The sequence below is a fragment of the Pleurodeles waltl genome, chromosome 6, assembly GCF_031143425.1.
Source record: "Pleurodeles waltl isolate 20211129_DDA chromosome 6, aPleWal1.hap1.20221129, whole genome shotgun sequence".
Taxonomy (NCBI): domain Eukaryota; kingdom Metazoa; phylum Chordata; class Amphibia; order Caudata; family Salamandridae; genus Pleurodeles; species Pleurodeles waltl.
Genome location: NC_090445.1, coordinates 1,528,821,355 through 1,528,837,725, shown reverse-complemented (window position 1 = coordinate 1,528,837,725; position 16,371 = coordinate 1,528,821,355). Strand labels below are relative to the sequence as shown.

The following is a 16,371-nucleotide window of genomic DNA, read 5'->3' as shown; positions in this document are numbered from 1 at the left end:
CCTGCCATCATTATAATTGAATTTGGGAAGAGCCATGATCAGCTCTGCACTCACTTCCATCAACACCTGCCTCTAGATAGCCGCCATCCAAGACAGCTGGAAACATGCCGAAGTCACCACCCTCCTCAAAAATCCCTCAACTGACCTTGAAGTACTCAGCAACTACTGACCCATCTTGCTGCCTTCAGCCAAAGTAATCGAGAGGACCTTCAACAGACTGTTCTGACCACCTAGAATGCCACAAACTGCTATAAAACTCACAATCAGGATTCCAAAACAAACACAGCACTCATACAGCCCTCGTTGCTGCTACAGGCGACATACATACTATCCTTGACCGTGGACAGACTGCCCCCCTCATCCTCCTTTATCAGTCCACCGCTTTTGAGATTGTCTCCCATCACACAATCCTCTCCAGAATACACACAGTGGGAATACAAGGACCAGCACTCCAGTGGATAGCTTCCTTTCTCTTCAGAAGAACACAATGAGTCTGGCTCTTGCTGTTCATTTCAGAGCCCAAGGACCTCATCTGCGGAGTCCCACAGGGATTACCACTCAGCTCCACACTCAACATGTACATGACTCCTCTGGGAAACATCATCAGATACCAAGCAACCAACATCATCTCCTACGCCAACGATACCCAGCTAATTTTTTACCCCTCAAACAACACCGTCACAACCAATACAAACTTCAAACAATGCATGCCCATTGTGGCCCAATAGATTTAAAAAACTGCCTCAAGCTCAACACCTGCAAAACTGAAGTGCTGATCTTCGAGAATAAGAGTTCACCCTCAGAATTTTGGAACCACACCCACCCCAATCAACAATGCCAGGAGCCTAGGCCTCACCGTGGACACCAACCTCACCATGAAGTCCCAGGTCAACACTGTCATCTCTTCATGCTTCCACATTCTCCGCATGTTACACAAAATTTTCAAGTGGCTCCCACTGGACACCAAATGTACCATCACTCATACCCTACTCACAAGCAAATTGGACTACAAAAAGGCACTCTATGCCGTCATTCCAACCCATCTCTTTCACAGATTTCAAACCATCCAAAACACCACCACCAGACTCGTCCTGGATCTCACGTGCCAAGCCCACACCACACCTCTCCCCAGAGAGCTTCACTGGCTCTCCATCCAGAAGCACTGCCAGTTCAAACGTCTTACATACGCATTCAAGTCACTACACAACACGGAACTCGCATACCTCAATCGCAGCTTCACTTCCATCAACCCAGCAAACAACTTCGCTCAGCATCAAGTTCACTCACACACATATCCTACTTTACAAAAGCAGAACAAGTGGTTGATCGTTCTCCTACCAAGTCACTAAGGGCCAGATGTAGGTAGGTTCCAAATTGCGAGTTGCAATTTGTGAGTCCCAGCGACTCGCAAATTGCAACTCGCAATTTGGAATGCAGAAAGGTGTCTCAGACACCTTCTGCGAGTCGCTATAGGGTCGCAAAGACCCACCTCATTAATATTAATGAGGTGGGTCGCAATTTGCGACCCCATAGCGACTCAGGGCACTCACGGGGATGGAGGCCTGCTGGGCTTTTAAATAAAGCAGTTTTTTTTTTTCAATGTGCAACCCGTTTTCCTTAAAGGAAAACGAGCTGCACTTTGAAAAATAAACCGAAACCTTTTGTTTCGGTATTTTTCAGGGCAGGTAGTGGTCCATTGGACCACTGCCTGCTCTGAAAAATTATTGTTTGGTCCAGTCACAAAGGGGAAGGGGTCCCATGGGGACCCCTTCCCATTTGCGAGTGGGTTACCATCCACTTCAAGTGGATGGTAACTGCGAGCCCATTTGCGACCGCGAATGGAATTGCATACCACTGCGACTCGCAAACAGGAAGGGAACACCCCTTCCTATTTGCGACTCGGAAATGCATTTTGCGAGTCGGTTCCGACTCGCAAAATGCATTTCTGCATAGCAAAGATGCATTTGCGACTCGCAAACGGCGATTTTCGCCGTTTGCGAGTCGCAAAGTCTTTGCTACATCTGGCCCTTAATCCTGGAATGACCTCCCCAACACATGAGGGCCTCTTCTTCACTTGTTGAATTCCGCAGGAAGCTGAACACCTGGCTATTCAATTAGCCTTCTGACAGGACTATCGAGACTGCCTGTATTCAAGCCCAGTCTCACCACACAACTACACTCACCTACTCAGTGCCTGGATACCCTCATGGGTGAACAACAGCACTTTACAAATCCACCTTACATTATATTACATTACTTTAGCATTCAGCCCATTCAGGAAATGTATGCATTACGTTACATATCGGTGATGATTACAGAGTACTGAGATACATGTGCAATGTAACAATAGCGGTCTTATATTTAAATGATGCAATGACTTTTCATTGCACGTATTTTATAACACATAGCAGGATGTATCGGGTGATATTCTGCACTACTGTAAGTTACCACCGTTTTTGTAAAGGCACTGTTTGTTTTTACCACCTTTTTATTTCACTGCATGAGTTCTTCATAGATTGGCCTCTGTACATATAGTCATGTGATCAAGACCCTAGGCAGTTGAAACGCGTCATGAGTTGCTAGTGAAAATAAACTTTTCTACTCCCATGCAGTGCCTGAGTGAGTGTTTACTGCTTCGTTCTGGATTTTATTGCTGATTTGCTCCATCATCATTTCTCTCAATCTCCCTTGTGGCCAAGGCTCTGTGTAGTGCTGTGAAGACAAGGATATATATTTATTGCTGTGTGATGGCTTCATACACCTTCACCAGCCATCACACAGTTGTTACTGCCTGACTCAAACTGCTGTTCGACCCGGTCATCATTTTTTTTACTATACCAATATTGAACAATAGTGTATAATTTCTGTTTCCTACGACACATTGTAGAAGATCATAGAGGTGTGCGAAGTTGATAACTTTTTAGTTGCAACTTTTGTGAAGGTGTAGAGAAAAACACTTTGCAACTTTGTGAAGGTTGCGGATTTTTTGCTGTGGTTCTTCGAGATAAAAATAGCGAGGTTTGCTAAAATTAATGTCACACATAACCTTATTTAACACTAGGAAATGGTTCTGCATTCGATATAGAAAACAGTTACTGTCTCATTAACACAGCTAAAGATCTACATTTGTAGATACATGGGAGGAAAGAAATCAGGAAACCTTTTCAGGGCTATGACGGGAAATCTGCTACTGACGTATGTATCCAGGCGCTACCTGCAAGAGTTTCGAGAACTCTGAAGAGTCAGAATTCTGCGGCTGTGCGTGGTCGGAAACTAGTGGGTGCACCGCAGAATTTTTCTCAGCAGGTTTACTTTTTGCAGAGTTTTTTCTATGCACTGCATGGCAGTGCATAGCAAAAACTCTGCAAAAAGTAAGCCTGCTGAGAAGAGTGCATAGAAAAACCTCTGCTAAAAGTAAGCCTGCTCAGAAAAATCATGCAAGCATTTGTCACTGACCATAGAAAAGTTTTGCAGGAGGTAAACTTTCAGATAATTATTTAGCATATATCTTCCAACTGAGCCGTATTCAATTACAATGAAAATGATCTTCCTGTGCGGAAACCATTTTGTTCAGAGAACACAAATATATCCTGGGAAACCTTGCACCTTAATGAGCGATGAAAAATCGATAACCGCAAAATTTCACTGCTGTGAAAACATTTTGATCGCCCCGCATCTGACAGTCGTACTTACGTTTGGGGTGAAGTAATAATGCTCCTCAGATATGTGTAACGTCACAGTCTGAAGTCAGATTACTGCTGTAATTTCACAATCTGAGGTCAGACTACTGAAGTGATGTCACAATCTGAAGAAGGACTACTAGAGTGATGTCACAGTCTGAAGGCGGGTTTCCGGAGTGATGACACTGTCTAAAGCTGTGTTTCTGGAGTACCATCCAATTTTGAATTTTGGTTACTGGAGTGATGTCACAGTCAAAGTGAGTTTTGAAATTCTGTATTCGTCTGAATCTGGGCTTTTTGACTAACCTCACATTCTGGCACATGCCTACTGCAGAGATATCACTTTATTGTAATGTTACTAGTCTACAATATCTCCATGAGTAACGTTTCAGTCGTACCCCAGAATCTTGCCATGAGATCAAAGATTTATGCCAAGTCCCTACCGCATCTACATCTGATGTGACAAACTTGGAACCCTCATAGTCTGGTATCAGATTTATGGAACGATCTCACAACCTGACATGTTTCTATAAGTGATGTCACAGTAAAGCCAATATCTTGGAGTGATCACAGTTTTACATCCAGCTACTGGTGTGATGCCCCACTTTAAGGCCAGACTGCAAGAGGAATCACGAGGTCTAGTATTTGATTCCTAGAGTAGTCTCAAAGTTATAACGCTCTATTTTTGGGAGTGGTATCACAGTGTCAGGTTCCTGTAGAGAAATCAGCTTGCGACAACCAGAAGGGGCAGGGCAGTGCGCGGGGGAGGCTACATAAAAATGTAATTTAAAAAAAAAAAAAAAACACTTACCTCCTCCGCCGTGCCATTCTTCTATCCCTTGTAGCTCAAGGCTGCAGGCACAGGCTCCCAGCCTGGCCTGCGGCCAATCCTGACGCTGCTCAAAGCAGCATCTGTATTGGCTGGGAGCGCCCAGCCTGTGTTGCTGGGCTGGAGAGAGGCTACTGCGCATGTGTGTTTGGCCGGCCCGAGACACCCGGCCAAACACACATTCGCTCTGAGGGGAGTGCTCTCTGCACTCCCCTCAAGTGTTCGTCACCCCCAATTTCAAAAAAATGATAAGAAACACAGTTTTATATCGTTTTCTTGAAAATGTTTTACAGCTGACGCTGCTGGTGGGGGGGGGGGGGGGAGGGGGGGCGCTCCTCCCCCTAAACAGAGGAGCCGCCCTGTGATGCCAATGTCCTGAAATTACATCATATTCTAGTATCAGTTTGGTGGAACAATATAACAGCGTGACTCCAGTTTTCTGGACTTATGTCACAGTGTGAAAACTCTCGGAGCTGACACAGCAAATTATGACATCACTCCCGCTCCCCGCCCAGTCCTCACCTTTAACAATAAACAGCTTCTCATTCTTCATCCGCCAGATGTAGAGATGTAGGAAGATGGTAACCAAGATCAGGATGAAAATCGCCGTGGCTGTCAGGAGGGCTAAGATGACTGTGGATGTGCCTTGTGATTCTAGAAAAGTGAGTAAATAAGCACAGGAATTGAATAGCTACTGAAGCACTTTAAAATGTGGGTAAAACTCCAGAAAAGTGAAAGAACACAGCAACAGAGGCAGGTCCGTAGCGGAAGCAGACTAACAAGACCATTAGCTCTGCATACAAACGTACAACGGACAAGTCTTTCAAGAATGAACCAAACACAACTTGTTAGAATAGCGTCTATCAGAAAGCAAAATGCTGGTGAGACATCTCAGTGGGTGAAGAAACATCCTGCACAAATGTATGTGTGACAAGGAGGGCATAGTTCCAGATTCCAAAACGGAGGACTGTTTCCGTCTTCATCATTTCAAGGCCCGTAAAATAAGTACTATTTTATTTTCTAAATGAACTATCAGCCATTTAAACACTACGTAAAGAGTGAACAGGGGATGCATCTTTATTAAACGTGCCTGAGTTAAAAAGAGTTAAACCTCCGGACCTCCGGAAGGATCGCGACTTTGTAACCGTATGTCAACAGGTCCCTCGGTATTCGGACTGGACAGAAACAGTTTCATTTTCTCTGAAAGACGACCCAGCTTCACGAAACCTAGAGCAAGTTTGGAACCATCCAAAGCTGCACTGACGGTAATTTAGCCTTAATGTACGGGTACCACAGCGGCATCCGCTAGAAGCCACAGGAAGCGCTGTATGTCGATCAGTCATCCCACACATCTCTGGCAGGTCCGAGCGGAGTGCAGGCTTTAGCCTTTTTGTTCGAGTATTTTTTACGTAGGGGTTTAACTCGGAAGTACATAAGCGCTGACACAGTAAAATAAACATGGAGAGGGCGGTGGAGGGAAACTGGAGTAGAGGTGACAAAGGGCGAGGAAGAAAGAGAAATCGAGAGGAAAGCTTTCGAGTGTTAAAAAAACACAGAGAAGAACATACTAAGAGCCATCACACAGGAGAGGATCTGGGCGGCATTCTATCCAATGAATGTAATGGTTCCAAGTAGTGTGACCAGGCAACTGGAAGAACCGAGAGCATAGGTGGTAGAAAAGATCATGAAAAATGGAAGTTGTGTTACAAAGTGTGTAAATCACTGGTGTGTAAATCACTGGTGGGACCCCCTGCAGAATGGTGTGTCATGTTCTAGATTCCATATCTGGGGCAGCGTGCAAAGTACTATAGACCACATCAGGAGTACTGGTTCGAGTTCCGAAGATCTTGCCTGGGGTTACACATTCGCTCCTGGAGGCTTCATCTACATTACTGTGTCCAGTACTGAAAGCCAAAGCTAGAGCATCGGGTCCTGTTGCGGAGACGTGTTCGGGCGAGCTCTACCTGGTTTTATAGTTTCTAGTTCTAGCGGCTAGAACATCAAGTGAATAAAGCTCCGATTAGAGTGTGAGAGCACAGACAGAGCTGAGGACTAGGTAGTGACTATGGTATAACAGCAGAAAGAGCATCAGATAGATTGAGCAGGCATGATTGTCCTTATCAGATGTCAGGGCTTTTATTGGAACAGGGATCCTTCAACTCCAGCTGACAAGGACCTGGAAAGGTACCCTTGGCCCATGGAGCCCCCGCTTCTCCCAGGATGCCACTCCAGGCACGGCCTTCATGAAAGGCAGCAGGAATATACGAATTGTCTCAGGCCTAATTGATACACGGCCCTCGATCACAGGAAAAGGTCCTTGCATCGTAGTGAATGCTTGATTTAAAATCAGAAAGAAAGTGTGAAGCGGAGAGTAAGATTTAAATAATGATTCAAACAACAATGTATAATATTTATTTCGTATTCCTCTGTTTTGTGTAAAGGCTGTTACAGTGTTTTCTAAGAAATATTTTGCTAAAAGTGCAAGAGACAACGATTTGCAACTATATAGGTGAACAGGTTACTGAAAATTGACATTTCCTGAAGATATCGAACCTCTGCCTTTCTGGAATTGCAGTTTCTCCTGTACAACTTCAACATCAACAGAGGAAGCACATATAACTAAAAGCAGTGGGAAAGCTATTAGGCATGGCATTGGTTGCAAGCTTATGTGTTTTATCAGCACTTGTTTAGTCATTGTTTTTGCAAAATCATATTGTAGAGATAGCGAGATAGCTACCAGGCCCTCTTTAAGAAGGGCCAAAAGCAAAAAAAGTTTTCGGCCCTAAAACACACACATTGGCAACAGTGAATTCAGTACTTAAGGGAATTACTTTGTATGCTGATATGCTTCTTGTGAAAGGCTGGACTGCTGTCACTGAGAGTGAGATTAGCCAATGGGGAAAGTGAGCGGACACTACGTTGTAGTGGTTGGAAGAAAAATATGACTGTCACAATAACAGGCCAACTGATGAAGAGGACTGGCTGCGAGCTCTTATAAATGTAAGTATATTATTAATATAACTTTAGTAAAATCAAAAGATCTTAGCTAACGCTAAAAATCTGAAACATTAACCCTCATTCTAGAAATGGTAGAAATGGTTCTGTGAGTTTCCCAAAGTCTCTCATCTTGTGCATTTCATGTTTAGGACTAATGTTTGCATTTTCAATTCCTTTCAATTTAGCTGCCACTTTGCATATTGTACATTCAGTCATCTTGAGTCTAACTCATGGTTTCTGCACTTGTATGTATTTGTAACACACAACCCTTGTGAGCGAGGAGCAACAAAAGACTGCAAAGCACTTCATGACATTCCATTATCCAGGGAGTACCACATTATGTCCTTATGCATCAAATCTCTCACCTTACATAACTTTGGGAGCGCCTAGAAGCAAATTATTTTTCAGTGTGAACTATCCAAGTAAAAACTTGCTTAAAATGCACGTAGGGCATCATGGCCTGCCCCCTCTCTGAATAATTATATTAAATAGCATATTACACTCTGCACATCTCCATATGCCTATATCCTATTTATGTAAGTATGTTGTGTGACATACAAAGTACAAACCGAAGGAAAGGAATGATTTGAGATGAAGTAGAAAAGTTGGAGCGAGACAATTTTTTGAAAGAGGAATTCTCAGCAGTAATTCCTAGGAGGTGGCAAAAATATAAAATGTATTAGTAGTGAAGGACTGTTTCACTAATTAAATTCATTTTGATCTCGTTTCTGATGTGGAAGAGTGGAGGAGTGAGCCTGGTCTGTGGTGTACCAGATTCAGATCTCATATGGTTAGTTTGAAAAGCTTTTGTTCTAGTATATTCACTGTGCATCTCTTGATTTCACGTCCACATATGCATGGCTTTCTATGATGCATTGGTGTCTTCAGTCAGTGGTTTAGTCTGCAAGGAGGCAGGTGTGTTGATTATTGCTGTCTAACCAATGATATAGCATCCACGAAAACCAGAAGCAAGTATGCAGGGGCAGCTAGTACAGATTCATTAGCATGAGTATGACGTGTTTGTACTTCTTCAGTCCTGTCAGTTGAAGGGCAGTGTGAACATCGGGGATTCAGATGAGGAGAGCGATGTCCCATCAGTTTTTGGAATGGCCATGGCTTGGCTTGTGATTCTTGAGCCCATTACAGAAATGTATCAGACTTGAGGTGCAAAGCATGATCTGGGTTTCTGTTGTGCTGTAGGTGATGAGGATGAACGTGTCCTTTGTGGGGCACAATTCTAATCGAAAGATAGATATTCATTGTTACATTGCTGCAGCAGGGTCCGAGACCAGACACGTAGATGCCGAAATGGAGGTTGATATTTATTTTTACCTAGTAATAGATGCACAAATGCTTTCCCAATTTTTCTACCACTGAAGGGTCGGTGTGTGATGGGACGACAAGATATATTGTTATGGTCAAGGTTTGCTATTTTCATTGACAGAATGCATCGTGGAAGATGCCTTGTGAAAGGGTAGAGTTACCCATAGTGAGCAAGGCTCTGACTGTTTCACCAGAGACTTTAGGATTGTAGGTGGTGGTTCTAAGGATGGTTAGTATGTCAGCAAACTCTATATGTTTAACCATTTTGAGGATAATCTTCTTTTGCATATTGCATTGTGAATTCGTTTATATACTGCTTAAAGTACTGGCAAAGCCTTTGCATTTCTGCACATCAAATTGCATTCTAAATGTATTCCCATCTTGTAATTAGGAGGTTAACTCTTGCACATTCAGCCTGACTTCTTGGGTAAGCAAAGCCTCATTTTGATGTTTGCATGGACAAGCAAGAAACTGCAGAATTAGTAAAGTCAAGGATTACCCGTACCCCACTGTATCTCTATCCCAAGGTCTTATCACCCCCTTTCCATAACAAGAGCTAGGCAACTGTTCACTAGTAGCTATTCTTAAGTTGTCTGTTGGTTTACATTTTCTATCATGTGCTTGCTGCATTATGGGAAATGTTTAAAAGAAAGTCAACACTTAAATTAATTTAGTATTGCACGGTCCAATGGCTCATACAGTGAAGCAATGGTCCATTAAAAAAAGTATTTTTGTTACTTGCTATATTTTTGATTAAACATTTGTTCGACTTTAATGGGCTTCGCAAAACGTTCCTTTTTTCCACAGTTTGGAATGTTAAAAGGAGCAGTGCTAATTTGCTTGGTGGCGTTAACTTGATGCCTGATTGTGTGTAGTTGTTTTATTGAAGAACTGATTGATATTGCTGCAATTGTCAGATATGTGGGATTTTAGGGGTCTGCGGTTGTAATATTGCAGTGCAGTAAGGGGGCTGTTCTACCAGTGCAGGCTTTTTGCAGTGTATACGTTGTAACTTAAGACAGGCTGTAGTGATGCGGTTCCTGTAAGAGAAATAGAATGCATTCGTTCTTGTCAGGTCATCTTGGAGTTGGATATGTACCATTTAATTTCGAACCTGTGCGTAGGTCGTTTACTGCCAGCGAGCTCTTGCCTCTACCAGTGTGGACGCCTTTAGTTTTGAGGAGCACAGCTTCAGACAGGGCATGATTGTCCTATTGGCTTCCACAGCAGGGTAGGGTGAATCCATGATGTAATTAACATCAGCTATAGGGAAGGAGGTGGTTGACATGATGAGGTGGGATGAGTGTATTTATGAAGAAATCATTGAAGAAGCAGTGCTTTCGTTTGGCGACAATGAGGGTGGGTGGTGTGAAGGGATGACGTTGAGGGTATGGTCTGCTCAGTCTGGTGACTTTGGGGGATGCCATCAAGGAAATGAGATGGTTGCATCAAATACTGGGTTGATTTTGTGATTTTCTATTTGGTTTCTCAGTGTTAAGGTGTCAAAAGAGGGCTTCACTCATAATCTTGGTTGAAGATAAATCCTATCGAGGGTGAGATCTCTGAGAAAAAAATATTGTAAAGTTTGATGGCTGAACTGCTGTGACGGTACCAGGTGATGGATTATAAATACACATTTGTGTTTCATTTACCCAATGATTCTATTAGTTTGGTAACACTCAGAAATCAACAGTCAGCGCCAAACACAATTGTTTCAGTTTTGGCATACAGAAAATGTTTTCTCAGCTTCACTTATACGTGAATGGGGTACAGAAGCGACATCAGCAGTGGACGCTTTCCTCACAAAACAGAACTGCACCACAGTGGTATCAATGGCCTATGCTTCACCTATCAACACACACTCAGAAGGTGGAGTACTGGCATCAATTCTTTTGTATATTGCATTGTGAATTCGTTTATATCCTGCTTAAAGTACTGCCAAAGCCTTTGCATTTCTGCACATCAAATTACATTCTAAATTTATCCCCATGTTGTATTTAGGATGCTAACCAGCATGCTGCCATTCCATACCATACAAAATAGTTTTGGTAAAACAGCTGCTTGTTATATCACAAACAGGACCAGAACACCTGAGCATCAGCAGTATGTAAGGGACTTATGCGGATTTACAGCAATGTGTAAATGGACTCAGACAAATACAAACTTTTAAATGTCAGTTACCTAACCTATGCTCTTGTACTTTGCCTGGTGAACTATAATCATTTTTCAAGTAATGTACTGATTACTTTGCAGAGCAAAGCATCACAAATATATAACTGCAGCCCTTGTAGTTCTGTGTCTTCAATAGAACTCTAATATTTAAAGTTAATATTCTTCTGGAAAAAAAAACGCGACACATTACAGTTTATGACAAACACCGAATAGGGTCACCTACATTTACCTGACCAAACCTTGGATGATCTATTTCACACTATTGAGTGCCAAAATTTGTAATGATAAGGACATTTAAAGTCCTCCAGAATATTTATCTATAGGAGCGAGGCTAGGAAGGAAATATTGACCCATATATCAAAACCCAGAGTGGAAAGCAGAAAAGTTCTTCCACCCTTCAAAAAGGCTTTAGAAGCTTGGAAAGGTCTTATGTGATCTTAAGAAGTCAAAGAACTCGAGCCATCAAAGATACTTCAAATTATAGATGAACAAGAAATGTCTTTCAGTTGCTAAGTATATGCAGGAGGTGAGAACACCAAAACTGCAGCCCTCCCTCCTCCAGAAAATCTTCTGGTTATTTAGTACGGACCATCAAGCTGAGGTTACTGGAGACCTGGTGAAGGTACATCTGGATTACTGCAATGCTGTCTACAACGGGCTTTCAGAGAAGTTCACTGACTGACTGCAAAAGCTCCAAAATTAGTTAGCTAAATTGTAGTGAACATGGAAACAAGTGAACCTGTCAACTGTGCATACAATGGCTTCAAGTAGACGTGGGGGGAATCAATTTCAAAATCCTCCTTACCTTTGGGGCAAGAGGCCAATACACCTTACAAATATCAAACGCTTGTGGTGATCAATAGGAAAACTCATCACTCAGTGGTCGTACAAAAGAATGAAACTTGGTGGAGATCACTAAAGTCCAAGGCTTCAATTTGTGGAAAGAACTGAATCCAAGCTGGAGGGCAGAACCAAATACATGTGGCTCAGAAAAGGTCTAAAAATAAACTGTTTCGTACTCGTTTTCCTGAACTCCACACAAATGGAGAAGTGATTGAAAAATATCAGACTGGGGTCCTGCACGGCGGACTCAATATTCAGACTTTTCCTCTCTTGCAGCACTCTGAAGTATCTCCCGGGCGATACATAGGGCTTTAGCAAACTATAATGTCCTGAAAGTCCCATGCCTGCAGAATCTAGAACCTACGATATTGCTGGGGATCAAATAACAGAATAAACACATGAACAGTTTTGCAGGTATTTTTGGAAACGGGCCCTGAAAACTAATCAATCTACTACCACACAAGCATACCTTACGGTTTCAATGTCCTGCCAAATTCTGTGATGAAAAAGACCACGTTTGTGTTTCTGTTAAATAAAGGCACTAAATACTCACTAGCCAATAGATATCTGGCAGAAGAGTCCGATTTTTGCATTACAACACTGGGTAGCCATAGGAAGATATTGTTGACACATAAAGTGTTCAATATCTATGAGATAATGATGAACTGCTGCACAACCCATTTATACTACAAACATATAAATTGACAGTCTAGTTCAAGTTTAGGGGGTGCAGAGGTTGCTTTGCAACATTCACAAAGTACTAGGGTAAACTGTGCAACTTCACAAGGTTGTGCAGCTTTAACTTTGCAACATCCGCATAAAAAATGACAATATTTGATGTGTATCCTTATGCATGAAGAAAATGGCTCTAGATAATGCATACATTACCTAAATAATTTGAGAATGTTATTCTTCATGATACCAATGTGCAAAGAACTCTCCACAAAAGGTAAACTTTCTGAGAAAAAGTATGCAATCTGTTGTAATATTGCATTGAAACAGTAAATATAAGGCAAACCTGCAGAGAAAAAGTCGGCATACATTTCCACCTCAAGTAGATGGAACATTATCTTGCAATTAGGTGACTTTTACCCCACAACACGCAGAAAAGCTTTTAAGAGAAGCGTTGCACACTCACAAATGACAAATGTCTGAAACTTCACAAAACGTAGGAAGTAAAAAGGCATAATACACCCTCATGAAGGAGAGACCACTGTCAAGTGTATGAACACAAACATCATTGCTTTAATTTAAAATAATGTGTTAGGCCCCTCCTCACAAAATAGGCAAAGAGCATTTTCTTAAAATCTTGTTTAATCCAAATTCTTGTTGAAATTGGTTACAGCACAATGGATAGGGGTTGCTAGTAATATTACTTACGTTAGAGATTAAAAAGCAGCCAGCTCATCATAAAGTTTTTAAGAACATTGGATGGTGTTAAATGGACGTTTTATTAAGTATCTTAAAAGTCATGTTTGTTTATTGTCTTCTAGAGGCAGTCTAGTTGAATACTATCACTGACAAGTATTTTGAAATATCTTGTTTGTCATTACAGTTCATCTTTTAAATGGGCTGTATTTACGTCATCAAATAAGTTCAGCTTAACCTTACGTTTCAGTACAGAGACTTTCAGTGCAGAGACGGTTACATTAAACTAAGGAGGTTTCTTTTTTGGTTTCCCTGTGGGAGAAAGGATGTGAGTAGTAAAGTATATCACACTACAATAAATTCTACATTCAGCCTCAAATTCCTTCTCAGTGGAAGGTATGCTAAATTAATTTTCTAATAGTTTCCTCCCATTTTCAGACAGGATTTTGCTCCACTCTCCGAATGATTGAATCAATGGAGGAGCAGAAATGTGTTTTGCAACTATATTGTGATCAGACCAGTCACTAGGGACAATCTCACATAGAGTTGCCAAACTCTCAGGGACCATATTAAAATCTAGGATATGACATACCAGATAATCAGATAAGGGCACTGGTTTGAAGAATTCGAGGCAAGCTGATAGGATGGTTGTCGCAGGAGAACCAAAAGAGAGATCGAAATGTCCAATCCCATTTGCTCCTGAATTCAAGGTGCTAAAAGACAGATAACTGCTTCATTTACATCTTTGGTGATAACTGTGTTAAGAAATTGATTATTTATTATTTTGACTGTTTTGATAATTGACGTGTGAAAAGGCAAATTGCTATGACAATAACACTAGGATTGACATAAACCTATTAATTTGTACAGTACATGGTAATATGTGAGTCACTTCTAGGTACTTGTTGATTCTGATAATAAAAGACATTTTGTGCAGTCTTCACATTCCTTCCCAAGTCTCACTAGCAGCCTTAGATAGGTTGTTTCCCTCTCGTTTGAATTTGAATGGATAATATGTACCTGGTGCAGTTCTGATCACCTTCACAATGCCACATACTGCGTCATGTGTCCGGTTTCCGGATTCTATGGTCTTCAGGTCTTTGCTCCTACAGCTGAAAAACAGGATGAGTCCTTCGTTAAAGTACTGACTGGCCTACACAGAAGGTAATATATACCCAGAGAATCTATATACATCTTCTCAGGATAACACTCAGAAACAAGCAATCAAATGCAAGCCAAACAGGCACCATCAACCATTCCCAGTCTGTGGAAATATGAATACAATTTAGAAACATTACTTTTTATTGAACTGAATTTGTTTCTCACATTACCACACTGCACAGAAGGAAAACGTTACTTACCTGTAACAATCAGTTTGCATTGCTGTTAGGCGTCGTGCCTCTTTAAGAATGTCTCTTTAGGCAGCTGGAAGCAACAACACTCTAGGAAGTGAGGTAGCAAATCTCTAGATACATGGACTGTGGATTTGGATTCACTCATTTTCCTTCTGTGGGCTGAGCAACCTTGCCAGATGTGGTAACTTGCTGACTAGAAGTACTGACAGTTCCAGCAGAAGAGAGATTCATGGGTTTTATAGTATTCCTGTATTTATTTATTTGACAAGAGCACTCTGACATTTCAAGCAGAAATTATGCATAAAAGAGCAGAACTAATACATAGCACCGCATGCAGGAGTGGTTGGGAGGATTACCCAAAGTACAATATTGAAACAATTGTACGAATATGCTGATTTGTGAGAGATGACAAGTGCAATAATATAAGACAACTCGGGCACTTTATACTTATTTACACTTTGGTCATCATGTATGATTTTATGTCTTCTTCCTCTCAATCTCGTGAGATGGCTCTTCAGATTGCTTTCAAAGCCACTGAATGTTGAGCAAGTTGACAGTCCATGTTGAGGCAATGAGCATCACTGCTGACACCTTATATGTGACATACAGAAGTTAGGCGTTTAACAAATAACTCAAAGCCTTCCTCCTCTATGAGATCCTCCCTAACCAAACACATGTCCAGATGGGTCAGAGGTTCTAAGATGCAGCGTGTGAGAGTTTTTGCCTGCAAATCTAGGATACCCATCTACATGTCTGGAGTTACAGGCTCTGATGACTTTGACTAAGGATGCGTGCTCTTGGGCCATGGGTACTCTCAAGACCAGGGAATGGTTGGATGCCTGACTCTCTCCATTTCGCAACGGCCTAAAAAGTGATCTGTTTATATATTGTTGGTTTATTACTGTTGATTATGCCTTCTTGATATGCACCTTGAATGTATTCTCTTTAATATCAAGGATCCTGCAAATTACTCACAGATCATGGTTTTTTCATGCCATTGAATACTGATCTCATTAATTTTCCTTTCCATCAGATGATCCATTTGGGTACATAGGTGTGTTGCTGTATTAAGTAAAGTACTCTGGCGCCATGGGGCCTAGTGTGTGAAAATACCCAAGATCAATCGACCCACTGCGCATTCCCTAGTGGCTTGGCCAGTGGACTACTAGAGGTTTAACAATGATGCTTTGTCTTTTCACATGTGATGAACGGATCAATGTCTGGAATCCCATTTGTAAAAGAATGTGTTAAGAATATTGGTCTTGTTATGCGAGATACGTGTCTCCACATCAGTTCTGTGTCCCTTCATAATTGTTGTCCACTCCCTAGCGAGGTGCTGCCATCATGGAAAGTGATGTGGCAGTTCCCAAACCAACAGTGCCATCATGGACAACTGAAAAGAATGCATGCATCTCTCCTTCAGTATGTAATACAGTGTTGTCAAGTTTTCTGTGTGACATCAACACTCCTTTTAGTACAATAATTTCTGAAAAGCATTTGGTGCAAGTGCACCAAATGTGCTCCAGCAAAGTGACATGCTGCTAGTCTCTTGTCACATGCACTAATAAGATGTAAGATGTGCAAACTCCCAGCCCTTCAATCCCCTTCTATTCCCCCATAGTGACTGGTTTGTGGGTAGCAACAGAGCTTTGTAGACTGTTAGAAATGGGGTCTTTGGTTGACAGACAGGTTACGCCCTGTTCGGGCAGGGACCCTCACTCTAGTCAGGGTAAAAGAGAATCACCCTCAGCTAACCCCTGCTTAACCCCTTGGTAGCTTGGCAGAGCAGTAGGCTTAACTTCAG

At 41.9% G+C, this 16,371-nt stretch overlaps 1 protein-coding gene across 2 annotated transcripts in view; it reads right to left on the bottom strand.

Moving 5' to 3' along the window:
• The window catches only part of TNFRSF18 (TNF receptor superfamily member 18), a 113,586-nt gene that overhangs the window by 7,180 nt on the left and 90,035 nt on the right, over nt 1–16,371 (bottom strand). The window contains exons 4-5 of one of the 2 annotated variants that reach the window (XM_069241102.1): nt 14,233–14,324; nt 5,032–5,163 (exon numbers count right to left, since the gene is read on the bottom strand). In XM_069241102.1, the coding sequence (XP_069097203.1) occupies nt 5,032–5,163; nt 14,233–14,324 (224 nt within the window). The remainder of the gene's footprint in view (nt 1–5,031; nt 5,164–14,232; nt 14,325–16,371) is intronic. The other variant, XM_069241103.1, reaches the window with a different exon arrangement.